Source organism: Rhineura floridana, chromosome 3 (assembly GCF_030035675.1).
Source record: "Rhineura floridana isolate rRhiFlo1 chromosome 3, rRhiFlo1.hap2, whole genome shotgun sequence".
Taxonomy (NCBI): domain Eukaryota; kingdom Metazoa; phylum Chordata; class Lepidosauria; order Squamata; family Rhineuridae; genus Rhineura; species Rhineura floridana.
Genome location: NC_084482.1, coordinates 227,452,529 through 227,470,756, shown reverse-complemented (window position 1 = coordinate 227,470,756; position 18,228 = coordinate 227,452,529). Strand labels below are relative to the sequence as shown.

The following is an 18,228-nucleotide window of genomic DNA, read 5'->3' as shown; positions in this document are numbered from 1 at the left end:
TAAGCTAACTGGCCTGTAATTTCCGGGATCCCCTCTGGATCCCTTTTTGAAGATTGGCGTTACATTTACCACTTTCCAGTCCTCAGGCACGGAGGAGGACCCGAGGGACAAGTTACATATTTTGGTTAGCAGATCAGCAATTTCACATTTGAGTTCTTTGAGAACTCTCGGGTGGATGCCATCCGGGCCCGGTGATTTGTCAGTTTTTATACTGTCCATTAAGCTTAGAACTTCCTCTCTCGTTACCACTATTTGTCTCAGTTCCTCAGAATCCCTTCCTGCAAATGTTAGTTCAGGTTCAGGGATCTGCCCTATATCTTCCACTGTGAAGACAGATGCAAAGAATTCATTTAGCTTCTCTGCAATCTCCTTATCGTTCTTTAGTACACCTTTGACTCCCTTATCATCCAAGGGTCCAATTGTCTCCCTAGATGGTCTCCTGCTTTGAATGTATTTATAGATTTTTTTGTTGTTGGTTTTTATGTTCTTAGCAATGTGCTCCTCAAATTCTTTTTTAGCATCCCTTATTGTCTTCTTGCATTTCTTTTGCCAGAGTTTGCGTTCTTTTTTATTTTCTTCATTCGGACAAGATTTCCATTTTTTGAAGGAAGACTTTTTGCCTCTAAGAGCTTCCTTGACTTTGCTCGTTAACCATGCTGGCATCTTCTTGGCCCTGGCGGTACCTTTTCTGATCTGCGGTATGCACTCCAGTTGAGCTTCTAATAGAGTGTTTTTAAACAACTTCCAAGCATTTTCGAGTGATGTGACCCTCTGGACTTTGTTTTTCAGCTTTCTTTTTACCAATCCCCTCATTTTTGTGAAGTTTCCTCTTTTGAAGTCAAATGTGACCGTGTTGGATTTTCTTGGCAATTGGCCAGTTACATGTATGTTTAATTTAATAGCACTGTGGTCACTGCTCCCAATCGGTTCAACAACACTTACATCTTGCACCAGGTCCCGGTCCCCACTGAGGATTAAATCCAGGGTTGCCGTCCCTCTGGTCGGTTCCATGACCAACTGATCTAGGGAATAGTCATTTAGAATATCTAGAAACTTTGCTTCTTTGTCATGACTGGAACACATATGCAGCCAGTCTATGTCCGGGTAGTTGAAGTCACCCATTACTACCACATTTCCTAGTTTGGATGCTTCCTCAATTTCATATCTCATCTCAAGGTCTCCCTGAGCATTTTGATCAGGGGGATGATAGATCGTTCCCAGTATTAAGTCCCTCCTGGGGCATGGTATCACCACCCACAACGATTCTGTGGAGGAGTCTGCCTCTTTTGGGGTTTCGAGCTTGCTGGATCCAATGCCTTCTTTCACGTATAGAACGACTCCGCCACCAATACGTCCTTCCCTGTCCTTCCGATATAGTTTATATCCAGGGATAACCGTATCCCACTGGTTTTCTCCATTCCACCAGGTCTCGGTTATGCTCACTATATCAATGCTCTTCTCTAAGACAAAGCACTCCAGTTCTCCCATCTTGGTTCGGAGGCTCCTAGCATTAGCGTACAGGCACTTGTAAGCAGTGTCTCTCTTCAAGTGTCTTTGGCACTTGTGGTTAGGCCTGTGGTAATTTTCTCTTCTGAATTTATATCCTGTGCCCCTGCTCTCACAATGCCTACTTCTAGGCCTACCCCTTTTAAAATTTCATCATTTCTTTGGTTTTTATCCCAGGGGGGAGGTTTATTCCGAACCGGACCTTTCTCAGCTCCTGTCGGGTTTCCCCCCTCAGTCAGTTTAAAAGCTGCTCTGCTACCTTTTTAATTTTAAGTGCTAGCAGTCTGGTTCCATTCTGGTTCAAGTGGAGCCCGTCCCTTTTGTACAGGCCCGGCTTGTCCCAAAATGTTCCCCAGTGCCTAACAAATCCGAACCCTTCCACCCGACACCATCGTCTCATCCACGCATTGAGACTGCGAAGCTGGGCCTGTCTGGCTGGTCCTGCATGTGGAACTGGTAGCATTTCAGAGAAAGCCACCTTGGAGGTCCTGGCTTTCAGCATCCTACCTAGCAACCTAAATTTTGCTTCCAGGACCTCACGGCTGCATTTCCCCATGTCGTTGGTGCCAACGTGCACCACGACCACTGACTCCTTCCCAGCACTGTCTACCAAACTATCTAAATGACGGGCGATATCCGCAACCTTCCCACCAGGCAGGCAAAACACCTTGCGGTCTACACGCCCATCACACACCCCATTGTCTATGTTCCTAATGATCGAATCACCCACTACAAGGATCCCTCCACCCCCTGGAGATATACCCTTGGCACGAGAGGATAGCTGCTCATCCCCCAAGGAATGGGTCCCTTCTAAGGGATTGTTTCCCTCTTCCTCAGCTGGATGCTCTCCTTCCCCGAGACCATCGTTCTCCATGATAGCAGGAGAGCTATCATCGTTGGAGTGGGACACAGATATAACGTCCCTGAAGGCCTCCTCCACACACCTCTCTGCCTCTCTCAGCTTTTCCAGGTCCGCCACCTTGGCCTCAAGGAAATGAAGTCGTTCCCGGAGAGCCAGGAGCTCATTGCACCGAGAGCACACCCACGACTTCTGTCCAACAGGCAGATAGTCGTACATGCTGCAGGCATGCAGACCTCTGCTCTGAAATCTGCATTGGTTGCTGATTTGCTACCAGGCCAAGTTCAAGCTGTGCTTTCCATGTTATGCGTGCCACATAGTACTTGTTCTGCCCTTGTAAAAAATCAGTCCTGTAATGTGGCAGCACCTACACTTTGGAACTCCTTGCCTATTGACATTAGGCAGACGCCTCTTTTCAGCACCTGCTAAAATCAGTTTTCTTGAGGCAAGCCTCTCCAGGAATGTGGAAGCTATTGTGTTTTTAAATCTGTTTTTAACTCATTGTTGGTTTTATTATTTTGAATGCTTTTAAATACCTGTCCTTGACTGTTTTTGCCAATAATTTTATTGTTTTAATTCTTTCTGTAAAACGCTTTGAGATTTTTTACAAGCAGTATATAAATGTTGTAAATAAAAATACATGAATCAATTTTGGAGTCACTGTGTCCCTTGAGTCTCTTCCCACTTTACGAACAAAGGAATCTGCCTTATACTGACTCAGGCCATTTGGTACCATCGAGCTCAGTACTGATGACGTGGACTAGCATTGGCTCTCCAGGATTCCAGGCAATAGTCTTTTCCCGAAATTAAATTCTGGACCTTTCCACACAAAGCATATGCCCTACCAATGAGCTACAACCCTCCCCGTTTTAAAAAAGTATCTTTTAAAATTGTTCTTTGCAATTCACTCTTGAATGCACATCATACCTAGGGCAGATCCACACCCATTCATTTATAGCACATTCAACACCCATTTGAAGCACATGAATCCCACCACAGAATCATGGGAATTGTAGTTTGTTAGGGGTGGTTTGTGAGAGGAAAATTACACTTCCCAGGATTCTTTAGGCGAAGTCATGCACTTTAAATGTGAATTGGATGTGCTTTAAATATGTTGATCTATTTAATCAACATTGACTGCATGTAAATTGTTTTAATTAATTTTTTCAAAATGGAAATGAGCTATAAAGTGTCCTGGGTGACCATGGGCTTCTCACCATCTCTCAACCTATCTGCCCTTCAGGATGAAATAAACAGAGAACCATGACCACCGCAAGGAAGAAGGGCACACTTAAAATGTAGAGGAAACAATCATCTACAACCATAGTGTGAAATCAAATACTTATTGGGACACAGTATGAAGAAATATTTATATAAGCATGACTATCAAATATGTTTATTAATTACATGATCTGTGAAGATATTTATGGTGCAATCCTACGTTTTTCTACTCAGAAGCAACTCCCAATGTATTCCTCAAGTGATAAGGAACTTTTTCTTTCAACAAGCCTTTTAAGTTGAGACCGGTCTGCGTCTGAGTTGGAATTGCTTTTTAATATGTTTTTAAACCCTTTCTTTTTTTAAAAAAAGATGTTTTTTAAAGCTTTTAAAAAATGTTTGTAAAGATGTTTTAATATATTTTAAAGTCTGTTTTTATGATGTTTTAAAGTGTTTTTGGTGCTTTTGTTTGCTGCCCTGGGCTCCTACTGGGAGGAAGGGTAGGATGTAAATCAAATAATAAATAAACTTCATTCACCCAACCCAAAATTCAGAATCATGCCTCTTTAAGCTGTTTTGCAATGGTTTATTCTTGCTTTATGGTTATTGGATTTTAAAGGGATTTATTTCTTATTGTGAGCTGCCTTGGTTTCCAGTCACCAACCCTACCTCACAGGGTTGTTGGAAAGACTCCATGAAACACACACACACACACACACACACACACACACACACACACACACACACACACACACACACTGCAGATGTAAAAATACATACAGCCCATATAATAGTTTATTGTCAAACCAGTGGGTCAGTGCAGAACATTTTTTAAAAAATCAGTATTAGTTTCCTACATAATTAAAAACTGTAATACCTAAGTAAGCCCTGCCTAATTGCTTAAAAAATAGAATTGGAGAGGGAGGGAAAGATTTAGAACACAAACACAATTCTTTGTTATGTTCACTCAAAGTCCCATTAATTTACAGCACATTCATAACCATGACTACTCAAAAGTAAGTCCTACTGAATTCAATGGGATTGACTCGGTATATGGGATTAGCATTACTTTTACTCCCACAAAAGTAGGTACTGGGAAGGTTTTCAAAACACTGCCCAGGATCTGACTCCTGCACACAAGAGGAAAAAAAACTGAAATGTAAATACTTATCTAATTCATGAGATTTTCTGATAAATGGGAAAAACATTTTTCCCATTGCAATGAGATCTAGACACTGCCTGGAGGTCAACCAATCACAACCCTGGTTTAACTTATTGGCTGCAATCCTGAAAGGGCAGGGTTACAGCTACTTAGTGCTATAACAGATCTGTTAAAAAGATTTAACAGTTGTGGAGAGGATGACATCATATCTCTGGAACCGGACCACCTAGAAACTTTATTTTTTTTAAATTAAAGCTGAGAATGCCAGCCACCTATGGGTTAAATGGGCACCCGGTGGCATGGACAGAATCCCAGTAAAACTTGGCTAACAGGGCAATATGGCAACCCTAAGAGAGAGATAATCATAACAAAAATCTGCTCTCTTGTCCCTCCAAATAAGGTAAACAGACCAGTACTTATGCACAGCTGGAATTTACAAACCTCGGATGGATCCTGTCTGAGAAGAACATGGCCTTTCCACTGCCCAGAGGGCAGCTTGCATCCCCTCCCTCCCTCCCTCCCTCCCTCCCTCCCTCCCAAAATGTTAGCCCCCTGTTACATGAAACACGAGATAGTGCTGGAAGATGAGACCCCCAGGTCAGAAGACACTCACCGAGCTACTGGGGAAGAACAATGGACAAGTACGAGTAGCGCTGTGACTGACGCAGCTGGGTCAAAGCCAAAAGGAAGCCTAAACAGAACTAAACAATGGCCCACAGACTGGAAGCCTTCAGTATACCTCCCAACTCCAAAGAAAGGGGATCCCAGGGATTACAGTAACTTTCAAACTATTGCGTTAATATGCCATGCAAGTAAAGTAAAGCCTCTTACCAAATATGGAGCGAGAAGGGCCAGATGTCCAAGCTGGTTTTAGAAAGGGAAGAGGCACCACAGATAAGTTGGATAATGGAATGAACCGATGCTGATGAAAATTAAAGAGGAAAGCACAAAACCAGGACTACAGCTAAACATCAAGAGGACTAAAGTAATGACAATATTATGTTACTTTAAAGTTGACAACGAGGACACTGAACTTATCAAGGATTATCAATACCTCGGCACAGTAATTAACCAAACTGGAGACAATAGGCAAGAAATCAGAAGAAGTCTTGGACTGGGAAGGGGAGCTATGAGAAAATATCCTCAAATGCAAAGATGCATTACTGAACACCAAAGTCAAGATCTTTCAGACCAGGGTATTCCCATCTATGTATGGATGTGAAAGTTGGACAGTGAAAAATCAACTCATTTGAAATGTGGTGTTGGAGTAGAGCTTTGCGGGTACCATGGACCGCAAAAAAGACAAATAATTGGGTGTTAGAACAATTTAAACCAGAACTATCACTAGAAGCTAAAATGATGGAATTGAGGTTCTCATACTTTGTGTGATGGAGGCGGCCCATCCCAGGACACCCTCCACCATCCCAGAAGCCAATTCCCCACCTAGGGCAATTGACTCTGACAAAATGTACTTCTCTGCCAAGGCTGTGCCTGCTCACAACGGCCCTGCAGGGCAGTAGACTGCCACCACCCCTTAGACTGGTTAACCACCCTGAGGCAAGGGGAAACTCAGACCCCAGAAAATTGCCAAGGATTACAGACAGCAAGAGCTGAACAGACACTTCTTGCTCTGAAGTCTTTAGGCAAAATACCCAGTTCACACAGTAGTCGTGGTCAGTGGCCAAGGTACCGGTTTATGGCTAAACGTCTCCTGAATGAACACACACTGGTAAATAGAAATAACTTTATGAAAGAGTAAAAGAGGTGCACAGTTACAGCAGCAAAATAGTTCCTTAATATCAACACCCAAAGGGGCAAGGTAAAACAGAGGGAGTTCAGTCACAACAGAAAACAAGAAAACTATCTAGCCTAGTCTCTCCTTACACACAGGTAGACAGTTGCACAGCCCCCTCTCCTCAGAGAGAGGAACAGGCAGGAGAGTTGATGCAAAATGGAAGCTCAACTGGCAGCATCAGATAGGCATGATGGGACCCAGGAGAGGAATGAAAGCCAAGGTTTGAACCCCATACTTATGGCAAACTGCCTAGCAACAGGCTGGATCCAATTAACCAATCAGGGAATTTCTTCATGGAATAAGGGCTCACCAATCACTGGCCAAATGGAACATCCGCCCTAAAACTCCCCAGACTTTACAACCTTGATGGAGCCCAACTTCTCCTGATAAGGGGGTGTTAGGATGGGCCTCTGATTACCTGCAGCTGGGAAATAAAACTGCCAACTCAGAGCTCTAATACAGAAGCCAGATGTTAACCAGATGTTAAGATCCCACATTAAGAAATGAAACCCCACAATTCTTTGCTACACGACCATCTTGAATTCAGGTTTTCATGACACTTTGGACACGTAATGAGAAGACATGACTCACTAGAAAAGACAAGAAAGTTGGGAAAAACAGAAGGGAATAGAAAAAGAGGAAGGCCAGACAAGAGATGGATTGATTCCATAAAGGAAGCCACAGACCTGAACTTACAAGAACTGAACAGGGTGGTTCACGACAGATACTCTTGGAGGTCACCATAAGTCGTAACTGACATAAAGGCACATAACCCACACACACACCTGCACTAAGTGAGTTCAGCTTTAATTGATCCAAGAGAGCCCAGTGCCTCACAAACCTATGTGGGAGGAAATATCCTTAAAGGGTGGGCTGAGATATTTGTGCCTTTGTGCCTCATCCACCATCAGGAAAGTCTGCAGTTGACCAGCCAAACAGGTTTACACCTGAGAGGACCAATATCCTGGAGCTAAGTAGCGACAGGATCAGGTAGATACTTGAGCTAAAATGTGGGTTCCCCACATCCAAGTAAAAGGATTTTGAGGTGCTAAAGAAAAGCCGACTCTTCAGAGTGGTGGCAGCAATAGAGGGAGATGGTGGTTTTGGGCCTTACAGGAAGTTAAAGGGGGCTCTGGCTGGGAAGTGCAGGGTGTGCTGTCCTAGGATCCCAGAATTATCAGTACTAAATTGGCCCCCAGAGTCTTCCTGTCTGGGAAAAGGGGGTGTAGGAAATGATGGCAGATCTAGTGTGGTGTACTAGACAGCCAGTGTGGTGTAATGGTTAAGGGGTTGGACTACCAGGGTTCGAATCCCCACACAGCCATGAAGCTCACTGGGTGACCTTGGGGCAGTCACTGCCTCTTAGCCTCATGAAAACCTATTCATAGGATTGCCATAAGTCGGAATTGTCTTGAAAGCAGTACACACACACACTACCGGATAATCTGAAATGTGTAGTGGGTTATATTTGCGAAGCAAGGGTGCCAGGAAGGGAGTAAGAAGGCTATCCTTAACCTCTCCTAATTCTAACAGAAGAGGTTGCCATCTCATGAATCTCCTGCGTGATCTCCTTGTACAGAGCTCTCTAGGCTGGATCCGGCTGAGCCCATTCCTCCTGGGAGAAGTGCAAGGACCCTTCCTCAAAGGTCAGCAGTCCCCAGAAGAAGAAAACCATTGCCTTCCTCATTCATACTCCCAGGCAAGGCGTGGACATCATGTGCCCTCCACTTGCACACTGAAGAGAGATGGGGCAAGTGGGATCTTTTCCTTTAGTGTTCACAAATCATCTCACGTCCAGATGGCATCTAAGTGAGAGCTCTTAAAACAACCCAAAACTAACAAAAATATGTACCTTCTCCCAAAGACTTGCTACCATATAGACTGGCAAATGTATTACAATTTGAAAGCCAAAAGGACACAGAAGGTAACCGGGAAATCAGGGGGCTATTAGCTGTTCCGCTATTGGAGGTCGCTGATTCATAGGGTCACCATAAGTCGGAGTCAACTTGCAGGAACATAACAGCAACAAATTAGCTGTTCCGGGAAAAGTAGTGGAAAATATTATGAAATACAGAATTACCAAACATGGAGTGGAACAGAGCAATCATGGGATATGGGGAAATATGCTCTCATGCATCAGGAAGTGTTTAAAGATCAGGAAGGACAAAGCAGGAATAAATGAATAGTTCTCCCAATGGAGGGATGTAAGAAGCGCCCCACCCACCAATCATCAGGATTAAGACCTGTGCTTTTAAACCTGTTTCTAAATGACTTGGATTTTGGGTGAGAAGGGAGGTAACCAACTTTACTGTTGATATCAAGTTCAGGGTGATTAAAATAAAGAGGGATTGTGAGGAACTCCAAAAGGAACTCTCCAGGCAGGCTTGGCTATTAAAGAGCAAATGCAATTAAATGTAAGCCAGCGTCAAGTGATGCACAGAAGTGAAAAATGCGAACTGAACCGGTGGTGACTGACAGGAGAGAGACACTGAGGTCATAGCGGATGCCCCAATTAAGATACTGATGTTATAGGTATGAAATGTTGGAATTGGGGGCAAGAGCAGAATGGAGATAGAGGGTCCTCCAGATGGATAGGCTTGATTACCTTTACGTTTACCTGTGACGTCCTGACTGACATCCTTTCGTCCTTAGACTGATATGTCTTAGGGAAGCTTATCCCAGGGATTACAGTAACTTTCAAACTATTGCTTTTGAATTTGAAGATTGGCATTACATTGGCCACTTTCCAGTCCTCAGGCACAGAGGAGGACCCGAGGGACAAGTTACATATTTTAGCTAGCAGATCAGCAATTTCACATTTGAGTTTTTTGAGAACTCATAAGAACATAAGAAGAGCCTGCTGGATCAGGCCAGTGGCCCATCTAGTCCAGCATCCTGTTCTCACAGTGGCCAACCAGGTGCCTGGGGGAAGCCCGCAAGCAGGACCCGAGTGCAAGAACACTCTCCCCTCCTGAGGCTTCCAGCAACTGGTTTTCAGAAGCATGCTGCCTCTGACTAGGGTGGCAGAGCACAGCCATCACGGCTAGTAGCCATTGATAGCCCTGTCCTCCATGAATTTGTCTAATCTTCTTTTAAAGCCGTCCAAGCTGGTGGCCATTACTGCATCTTGTGGGAGCAAATTCCATAGTTTAACTATGCGCTGAGTAAAGAAGTACTTCCTTTTGTCTGTCCTGAATCTTCCAACATTCAGCTTCTTTGAATGTCCACGAGTTCTAGTATTATGAGAGGGAGAAGAACTTTTCTCTATCCACTTTCTCAATGCCATGCATAATTTTATACACTTCTATCATGTCTCCTCTGACCCGCCTTTTCTCTAAACTAAAAAGCCCCAAATGCTGCAACCTTTCCTCGTAAGGGAGTCGCTCCATCCCCTTGATCATTCTGGTTGCCCTCTTCTGAACCTTTTCCAACTCTAGAATATCCTTTTTGAGATGAGGCGACCAGAACTGTACACAGTATTCCAAATGCGTCCGCACCATAGATTTATACAACGGCATTATGATATCGGCTGTTTTATTTTCAATACCTTTCCTAATTATTGCTAGCATGGAATTTGCCTTTTTCACAGCTGCCGCACACTGGGTCGACATTTTCATCGTGCTGTCCACTACAACCCCGAGGTCTCTCTCCTGGTCGGTCACCGCCAGTTCAGACCCCATGAGCGTATATGTGAAATTAAGATTTTTTGCTCCAATATGCATAATTTTACACTTGCTTATATTGAATTGCATTTGCCATTTTTCCGCCCATTCACTCAGTTTGGAGAGGTCTTTTTGGAGCTCTTCGCAATCCCTTTTTGTTTTAACAACCCTGAACAATTTAGTGTCGTCAGCAAACTTGGCCACTTCACTGCTCACTCCTAATTCTAGGTCATTAATGAACAAGTTGAAAAGTACAGGTCCCAATACCGATCCTTGAGGGACTCCACTTTCTACAGCCCTCCATTGCGAGAACAGTCCATTTATTCCTACTCTCTGCTTTCTGCTTCTTAACCAATTCCTTATCCACAAGAGGACCTCTCCTCTTATTCCATGACTGCTAAGCTTCCTCAGAAGCCTTTGGTGAGGTACCTTGTCAAACGCTTTTTGAAAGTCTAAGTACACTATGTCCACTGGATCACCTCTATCTATATGCTTGTTGACACTCTCAAAGAATTCTAATAGGTTACTGAGACAGGACTTTCCCTTGCAGAAGCCATGCTGGCTCTGCTTCAGCAAGGCTTGTTCTTCTATGTGCTTAGTTAATCTAGCTTTAATAATACTTTCTACCAGTTTTCCAGGGACAGAAGTTAAGCTAACTGGCCTGTAATTTCCGGGATCCCCTCTGGATCTCGGGTAGATGTCATCTGGGCCCGGTGATTTGTCAGTTTTTATATTGTCCATTAAGCCTAAACTTCTTCTCTCATTACCACTATTTGCCTCAGATCCTCAGAATCCCTTCCTGCAAATGTTATTTCAGGTTCAGGGATCTGCCCTATATCTTCCACTGTGAAGACAGATGCAAAGAATTCATTTAGCTTCTCTGCAATCTCCTTATCGTTCTTTAGTACACCTTTGATTTCCTTATCATCCAAGGGTCCAATCGCCTCCCTAGATGGTCTCCTGATTTGAAGGTATTTATAGAATTTTTTGTTGTTGGTTTTTATGTTCTTAGCAATGTGCTCCTCAAATTCTTTTTTATCATCCCTTATTGTCTTCTTAATAATAATAATAATAATAATAATAATAATAATAATAATAACAATAACAATAATAATAAAAAAACTTTATTTCTAAACCACCCTTTCTCCAACAGGACTCAGAGTGGCTTACAACTAAAAACAACACCATTAAAACAAAGAGTATATTATTAAAAAAGAATTAAAATATGAGAAAAATTAAAACCATAAAATATAGGTTAAAAACAGTGGACAATTTAAAATAATAAAATCATATAATGTAATCACGAAACCTATGCCACTTAATCCTGGTTGTTCTCTATCCCAAATGCCCGTTGAAATAAAACAGTCTTTACTTGTCACCAGAAAGACGGCAAGGAGGGAGCTGATTGCACCTCACTCGGAAGGGAGTTCCACAGCCTAGGGGCGGCCACCGAAAAGGCCCTATCTCGTGTCCCCGTCATATGTGTTTGCGAAGGTGTGGGGAACACAAGAAGGGCCTCACCTGAAGATCTCAAATCCCGGACAGGTTCATGTAGGGAGAAACGATCTGTCAAATAGTCTGGACCTGAGCCGTATAGGGCTTTGTAGGTCAAAACCAGCACTTTGAATTGTGACCGGAAAAAAATTGGCAGCCAGTGGAGCTGTTGTAACAGGGGAGTTGTATGGTCCCTGTAACCAGCCCCGGTTAGAATCATAGAATCATAGAGTTGGAAGGGGCCTTGTAGGCCATCGAGTCCAACCCCCTGTTCACAGCAGGAAATCCACAGCTAGAGCATCTCCCACAGATAGCTGTCCAGCCTCTGCTTGAAGACATCCAGTGAAGGGGATCCCACCACCTCCCTAGGCAGTCGGTTCCATTGCCAAACTGCCCTTACTGTCAAGAAGTTCCTTCTAATGTCCAGTCTGAATCTACGCTCCTGCAACTTAAAACCATTAGACCTAGTCCTACCCTTTGGGGCAGCAGTGAACAAATCTGTACCCTCCTCTATGTGACAGCCCTTCAGGTACTTAAAGAGTGCAATCATGTCACCCCTCAGCCTTCTCTTCACTAGACTGAACATGCCAAGTTCCTTCAACCTTTCCTCATAAGACTTGTTCTCCATACCGGCTATCATCCTCATCGCCCTCTTCTGAACCCGCTCTAACTTGTCTATATCTTTCTTAAAATGAGGCACCCAGAACTGAACGCAGTTTTCCAGATGAGGCCTGACTAATGCAGAATATAGTGGGACTATTAATTCCCTCGACCTGGAAACTATAGCTCTGTTTATGCATCCCAAAACCGTGTTTGCCTTTTTTGCCGCAGCATCACACTGCTGGGTCATGTTCAACTTGCGATCCACTACAATTCCAAGGTCTTTCTCACACGCACTACTGCTAAGCCGGGTATTTCCCATCCTGTACCCATGCATTTTGTTTTTGTGGCCTAAATGCAGAATCTTGCATTTCTCTTTATTGAATTTCATTTTATTACTTTCAGCCCAATTTCTTAGTCTATCCAGGTCCCTTTGGATTTTATTCCTGTCTTCCATTGTGTTAGCTATCCCTCCCAGTTTCGTATCATCTGCAAACTTCATAAGGCTTCCCTCCACCCCATCATCTAAGTCATTGATAAAAATGTTGAAGAGTATCGGCCCCGGGACAGAACCTTGTGGCACTCCACTCGAAACCTCCTTCCAGTCTGAAGCAGAGCCACTGACGACCACTCTTTGAGTACGGTTTTCCAACCAGTTGTGAATCCACCTGACAGTATTTCCATCTAGTCCGCATTTGACCAGTTTGCTAATCAAGAGGACATGGGGACTTTGTCAAACGCCTTGCTGAAATCTAGATAGATGACATCTACAGCATTTTCACCATCTACTAAGCTAGTGACCCCATCAAAAAAAGAGATGAGATTAGTTTGACAGGATTTTTTCTTGACAAACCCATGCTGGCTCCTACTAATCACAGCATTGTCATCTAGATAGTTGCCAATGGACTCTTTTATTATCCGTTCTAATATCTTTCCCGGTATTGAAGTCAGACTGACCAGCCTGTAATTCCCCGGATCTTCTTTTTCACCCTTTTTAAAGAGCGGGATGCCGTTTGCCCGTCTCCAATCCTCCAGCACCTCTCCCATTCTCCAGGATTTCTCAGAGATGATGGCAAGAGGTTCCGAGAGTACATCCGCAAGTTCCTTCAATACTCTGGGAGTTCATCAGGCCCTGGAGATTTGAACTCATTTAGGTTAACTAGGTATTTCCTGACTAGCTCCTTATCAATCTTGAACTGCAATCCTGACCCCTTACTGAGATTGCTACTGATGCAAGGTTGCACACTGTTCCCTTTTTGGGAGAAAACGGAGGCAAAATAGGCGTTGAGCAGTTCTGCCTTTTCCTTGTTATCTGTCAACATTTTGCCATCCTCATCGAGCAGCAGTCCCACCGTTTCCTTGGTCTTTCTCTTGCTTCGAACATGTCTGAAAAACCCCTTTTTGTTGTTCCTCGCTTCCCTCCCCAGCCTCAGCTCATTCTGGGTTTTAACTTTCCTTACGCTATTCCTGCAAGCCCGAGCTGCTCGTCGGTACTCTTCCTTGGTGATGCGTCCTTCCTTCCATTCTTTATACATGCTCTTTTTTATTTTTACCTCCTCCACCAGTTTTCCGTGTAGCCACATTGGCTTTTTCCGATGTCTTCCATTTTTCTTCCTCTTTGGAATTGTTTGCGATTGTGCTTTTTGTAATACGTTCTTCATGAACTCCCACGCTTCTTGGGCTCCTTCTTCTTTAGTCTATCTAGCCACGGAATCATACCCATCATTTCCCTGAGCTTGCTAAAATCGGCTTTCCTGAAACCCAAGGTCCATGTTTGACTATATTCTTCTTTGGCTTTCCTCAGTTTATTCCAAAGCTTGGGGGCCACAGCTGAAAAAGCTCTCTCCTGCATGCCTGTCAGTCTAACATTTTTCACTCCAGGTACCCAGAGACCACAGACATTGGTCAGAAAATGGAAGTCTTGTCTGAATGAAGAAAATAAAAAAGAACACAAACTCTGGCAAAAGAAATGCAAGATTGCTGCTGTATCCAGGAGCGCATTTGCCCAATTAAAACTGGTGTGCCAGCTGCGCCCGTTCCTGGAGCTACCTGATCTGACTAGGGTGATGCATGCCTTGGTTACATCCCGCTTAGACTACTGTAATGCGCTCTACGTGGGGCTACTTTTGAAGACTGTTCGGAAACTTAAATTGGTACAAAGAGCTGCAGCCAGAGTGCTAAGCTGGGAGACAAACTCTGAGAAGCACAAAGGCTCCAACAAATTCCTGATGGGCCTTGCTGATAATTTCCTCTTTCAAAAAGTAGAAGAAGGAACAAGGGGATCGGCAATCCTGGACCTGATCTTAACTAACACGGATGAATTCACGGGAATTAAATTCACGGATGAATTCACGGGAATTAAAGAGCAAATGCAATTAAATGTAAGCAAGCGTCAAGTGATGCACAGAAGTGAAAAAATCCAAACTGAACCGGTGGTGACTGAAAGGAGACACTGAGGTCATGTCAGATGCCCCACTTAAGATGCTGATGTTATAGCTCTGAAATTGGTGAATTCCATATGGATTATTAAGACACAGTTTGAAAATAAAACTGCCAATATCATAACGCCATTATACACATCGAAGATGTGATCCCACTTGGAATGCTGTCTTCAGTTCTGGTTGCCTGACTGCAAAAATAGCATTCTAGAGGTGGAAGAGGTAGAGAAATGGGCAACCAAAATGGTCAAGGGTCACAATATTTGGGGATTTTTGCTGTAGAAAAAAAGCTTAGAGGAGACATGATAGAAGTGTATGATCACACCAGACATTTAAACCACATTCAACACAAATCTAAAGCACATGGCTTCCCCCAAGGAATCCTGGATAATAGTTTTTCCTCACTGCGCTACATTCCCAGCACCCTTCATAAACTACAACTCCCAGGACTCTTGGGAGGAAGCCATATGCTTTCAATGTACACTGTGGATGTGCCATAAATGGGCGTGGTGTGGAGAAACTGGGTAATGTCCTTTGATTTAGTAGGAATTTACACCTGGCGTGTAGGAAGATGGAGTGGGAAGTAGCTCCCACTAAATTGCACCTGTTTCAGGAAAAATGTCACTCGCTAAACAGTTTGTCTGCCAGGCTACCCTAAAACAAGGAGGGCAGGGCCACGTTTCGGCTTTCCTAAATTAAACGGCAACCTTAATTCTAACAGAAAAGGAAAGTGGGGAGGGCTGGCAGTGCTGGAAGTGGGGCAAGAGCAACTCCTGTTTTGTTCTTTTGTTCGTGTTCCAGAGGGGAGATAGAGTGAGGGTCCTCCAGATGGAGAGGCTTGTTTACCTTTACCTGTGATGCTCTGACTGACTTCCTTCTGTCGCTAGACTGTGATGTCTTTAGGGAAGCTTACCTGCCCCTCCTCCTTCTGCCCTTTCCACTCATTTGTCCTCCGACTGTCCGGGAGAGAGGAGACATCCCTTTGTCTCTGCTCTCCCCAAGCCATGAGGCTGATTCCCACACCTGGGCGTTATGCCTCCAACTTAGTTAGTTAGTTAGAACTAGGTTTGCTTTTCTATCTACAATGTATTTCTCTAAATAAAGTAGTTTTTCTTATCTTACTAAGTCTCAAGTCTCAGTGATGCTCATGCAGGGTAAAAGCCTGCTTTCTTAGTCAAACGCACGCACACGCTGGCACACTCGCATTTCAACATCTGCTGTTACTCTTCTGCTGTTGCGTTGCTTTAAATGAAATTAAGCACTCACAAATGCACAGTGCAACTAGGGTTATGGGCCCAGCAAACTAAGTTGAATGCAGGAAGAGTTGGCCAGTGGGGGAGGTTGCTGTGCAGTCTCGGTGCCCCCCTCCTTCCCATTCGATGCAAGTAAAGTGCTGTGATCAGGCCAAATCCAGGCATTGCAAAGGAGGAAACGGAGCCCTGGTGTTTATGATAGCCTTCCTGAGCTTTGGTGCCTTTGGACTACAACTCCCATCAGCCCCCGCCAGCGCATTTGGGGTGGGCTAGATCTTACCATTATTGCTTTTAGATTTTAATGTTAATTGTATTGGTGTGTCATTTTGTGTTATTTTGTTCATTTTGTACATCGCCCAGAGTGGCTGGATGGCCAGCCAGATGGGCGACTAAGAAATCCAATCAATCAATCAATCAATCAATGCAAGTTGTAGCTGAAGCTAAAAGGGCTTGTGTGTAACTTACAAGGGAGACATTAAGTTAGAAAGAAAAGCAGAACAGAGATAGAAAGGATGGCTGAAGTATCTTCGCTCAAGAGACATGTTCCAAGGCTTGAAAAAGATAACTTCAGACTATGGGATTTCAAATGTAAAGCCCTCTGTATTGGCCCGTGGGCAAGTTCAGCAGCTACATTAGCAGAATAGCTGCCTGTAGGCAAAGGGGGGCTTGTATTCCCCCCCAGCCTACGTTCTCTAGTTAACATTCAGTATCTAAGCATGAGGAAGATGGTTCAAGGAACGGTCAATGAATTAGCTCAGAGCCACCTGGAGTCTAATCTGGGGTTCCTAATAAGCATTCGGTGTGATGATCTGCCAAGAGTGATTCTGGGATGCTGGGAAGGTGCCTTGTTAACCAATATAATATAGATTTTGAAGCAGTTAATGCCCCGGTAGGCTATTAGAGGCTTTGCTTATCGGTTGTTGTTATGTTGTATGATGTAGCCTTTCCTAGTAAATGCGTCATATTAATTAATGCTTATGTAACCTCATTATTGAGCTGATAAATATTTTGTATAAAAAGGGGTCTGGGCTGCTTGGTTCAGTGTTCAGCCTGGTCCATGTTTCTGCAGAGCCAGGCAGCCTGTCCCATTGTGTATTGGGTATACCTGTGGGTTGAAAGCTACTCAATAAACATTTTGTCTCCTTTTAAGTAAACCTGCGACTCAGTCTGCCTTCTTCATCTCTCTGGTGCCTTGAAAACCTGAATGCCCAGGAAGGGGGGATACACCCTCCTGGAAGGAGAAGAGTTGGAAGGAATCCTGACTGAGAGAGAACCCTTGGCTGATGTTGAAGACACAACTGCTTCATGGAGACGTAAGCATACAAAAGTAAAATCTCTGCTTATTTCTGCTCTATCAGATGAAGCATTGAATATCTGTACAGGTTGCAACACTGTAAAGGAGATTTATGAAAAGCTGCAGGGAGTCTATAACAAGAAAACAAAGAGCCATATCTTATATTTTTACAAAGAGTTATTTTCCCTGAAAGAGACTACTGAAAGAGGTAGTCTGAATAAATATATAGAAAAGTTTTCAGAACTTATAGCTAGATTGGAAAGATGTGGCAGATTTTTGGATCAAGAATTAAAGAAAGGATTACTTTTAAGCTCTCTTAATCAGAATCATAAATTAATTTCCTGCTTATTAGAGAATTCTGAACAAGACCTAAATCAGTTGATATCATCTTTAAGAGATCAGGACTTTAGGGGAAAGTGGGAAATACAGGCTGTGTCAGAGCAACAGGCAAACCTCGCTAGAGGCAGAAATGAAAGGGACAAAGGAATGAGTCATCACCCCAATCCACACAAGAGCCAAGACAGATGGGATGTGTGTTTTGAATGTGGCTCTCCAAAACATTTTCAAAGGAATTGCCATAGAAGGCAGATGAGAGCAACGCCTGACTTCAAAAGGGGAGCCCCTAGGTAAACACCAGATAAAGAAGAAGCAGATTTTTAATTGACTCAAGATCCACCTTACATATTATAATTGATAGAACCTGTTTAAAAGTTTTGAAAGTCACAGACAAAAGATACTTACAGCAACTGGACAAGAAATTTTCTGTGAAGGAATTGGGACAGTTGAATTATTATGCAAAGTGGCACATGAGGACAGAAAGAGAACTGAAAAACTGTCTATATGTTCCAGATTTTAAAGACAATAAAAATAAAGCAAAGTCCCCTTTTGCTTCTCTGAACCCCAAGGACAGACAGCTAGAGTGATCTGACCCATAACAGTGCCTAGAG

General features: G+C 43.5%; 2 protein-coding genes across 3 annotated transcripts in view; one reads left to right on the top strand and one right to left on the bottom strand.

Moving 5' to 3' along the window:
* Nucleotides 1-18,228, bottom strand: part of LOC133381830 (zinc finger protein 420-like) — a 43,643-nt gene that overhangs the window by 8,978 nt on the left and 16,437 nt on the right. Inside the window, exon 5 of one of the 2 annotated variants that reach the window (XM_061621336.1) lies at nt 5,577-5,609. The exons of the other annotated variant lie outside the window; for it this stretch is intronic. Within the exon in view, the coding sequence (XP_061477320.1) occupies nt 5,577-5,609 (33 nt within the window). The remainder of the gene's footprint in view (nt 1-5,576; nt 5,610-18,228) is intronic. 2 annotated transcript variants of the gene reach the window in all.
* The window catches only part of LOC133381862 (zinc finger protein 239-like), a 62,157-nt gene that overhangs the window by 37,655 nt on the left and 6,274 nt on the right, over nt 1-18,228 (top strand). Inside the window, exon 2 of the transcript XR_009761738.1 lies at nt 17,138-17,300. The gene's annotated coding sequence lies outside the window, so the exon portion shown is untranslated. The remainder of the gene's footprint in view (nt 1-17,137; nt 17,301-18,228) is intronic.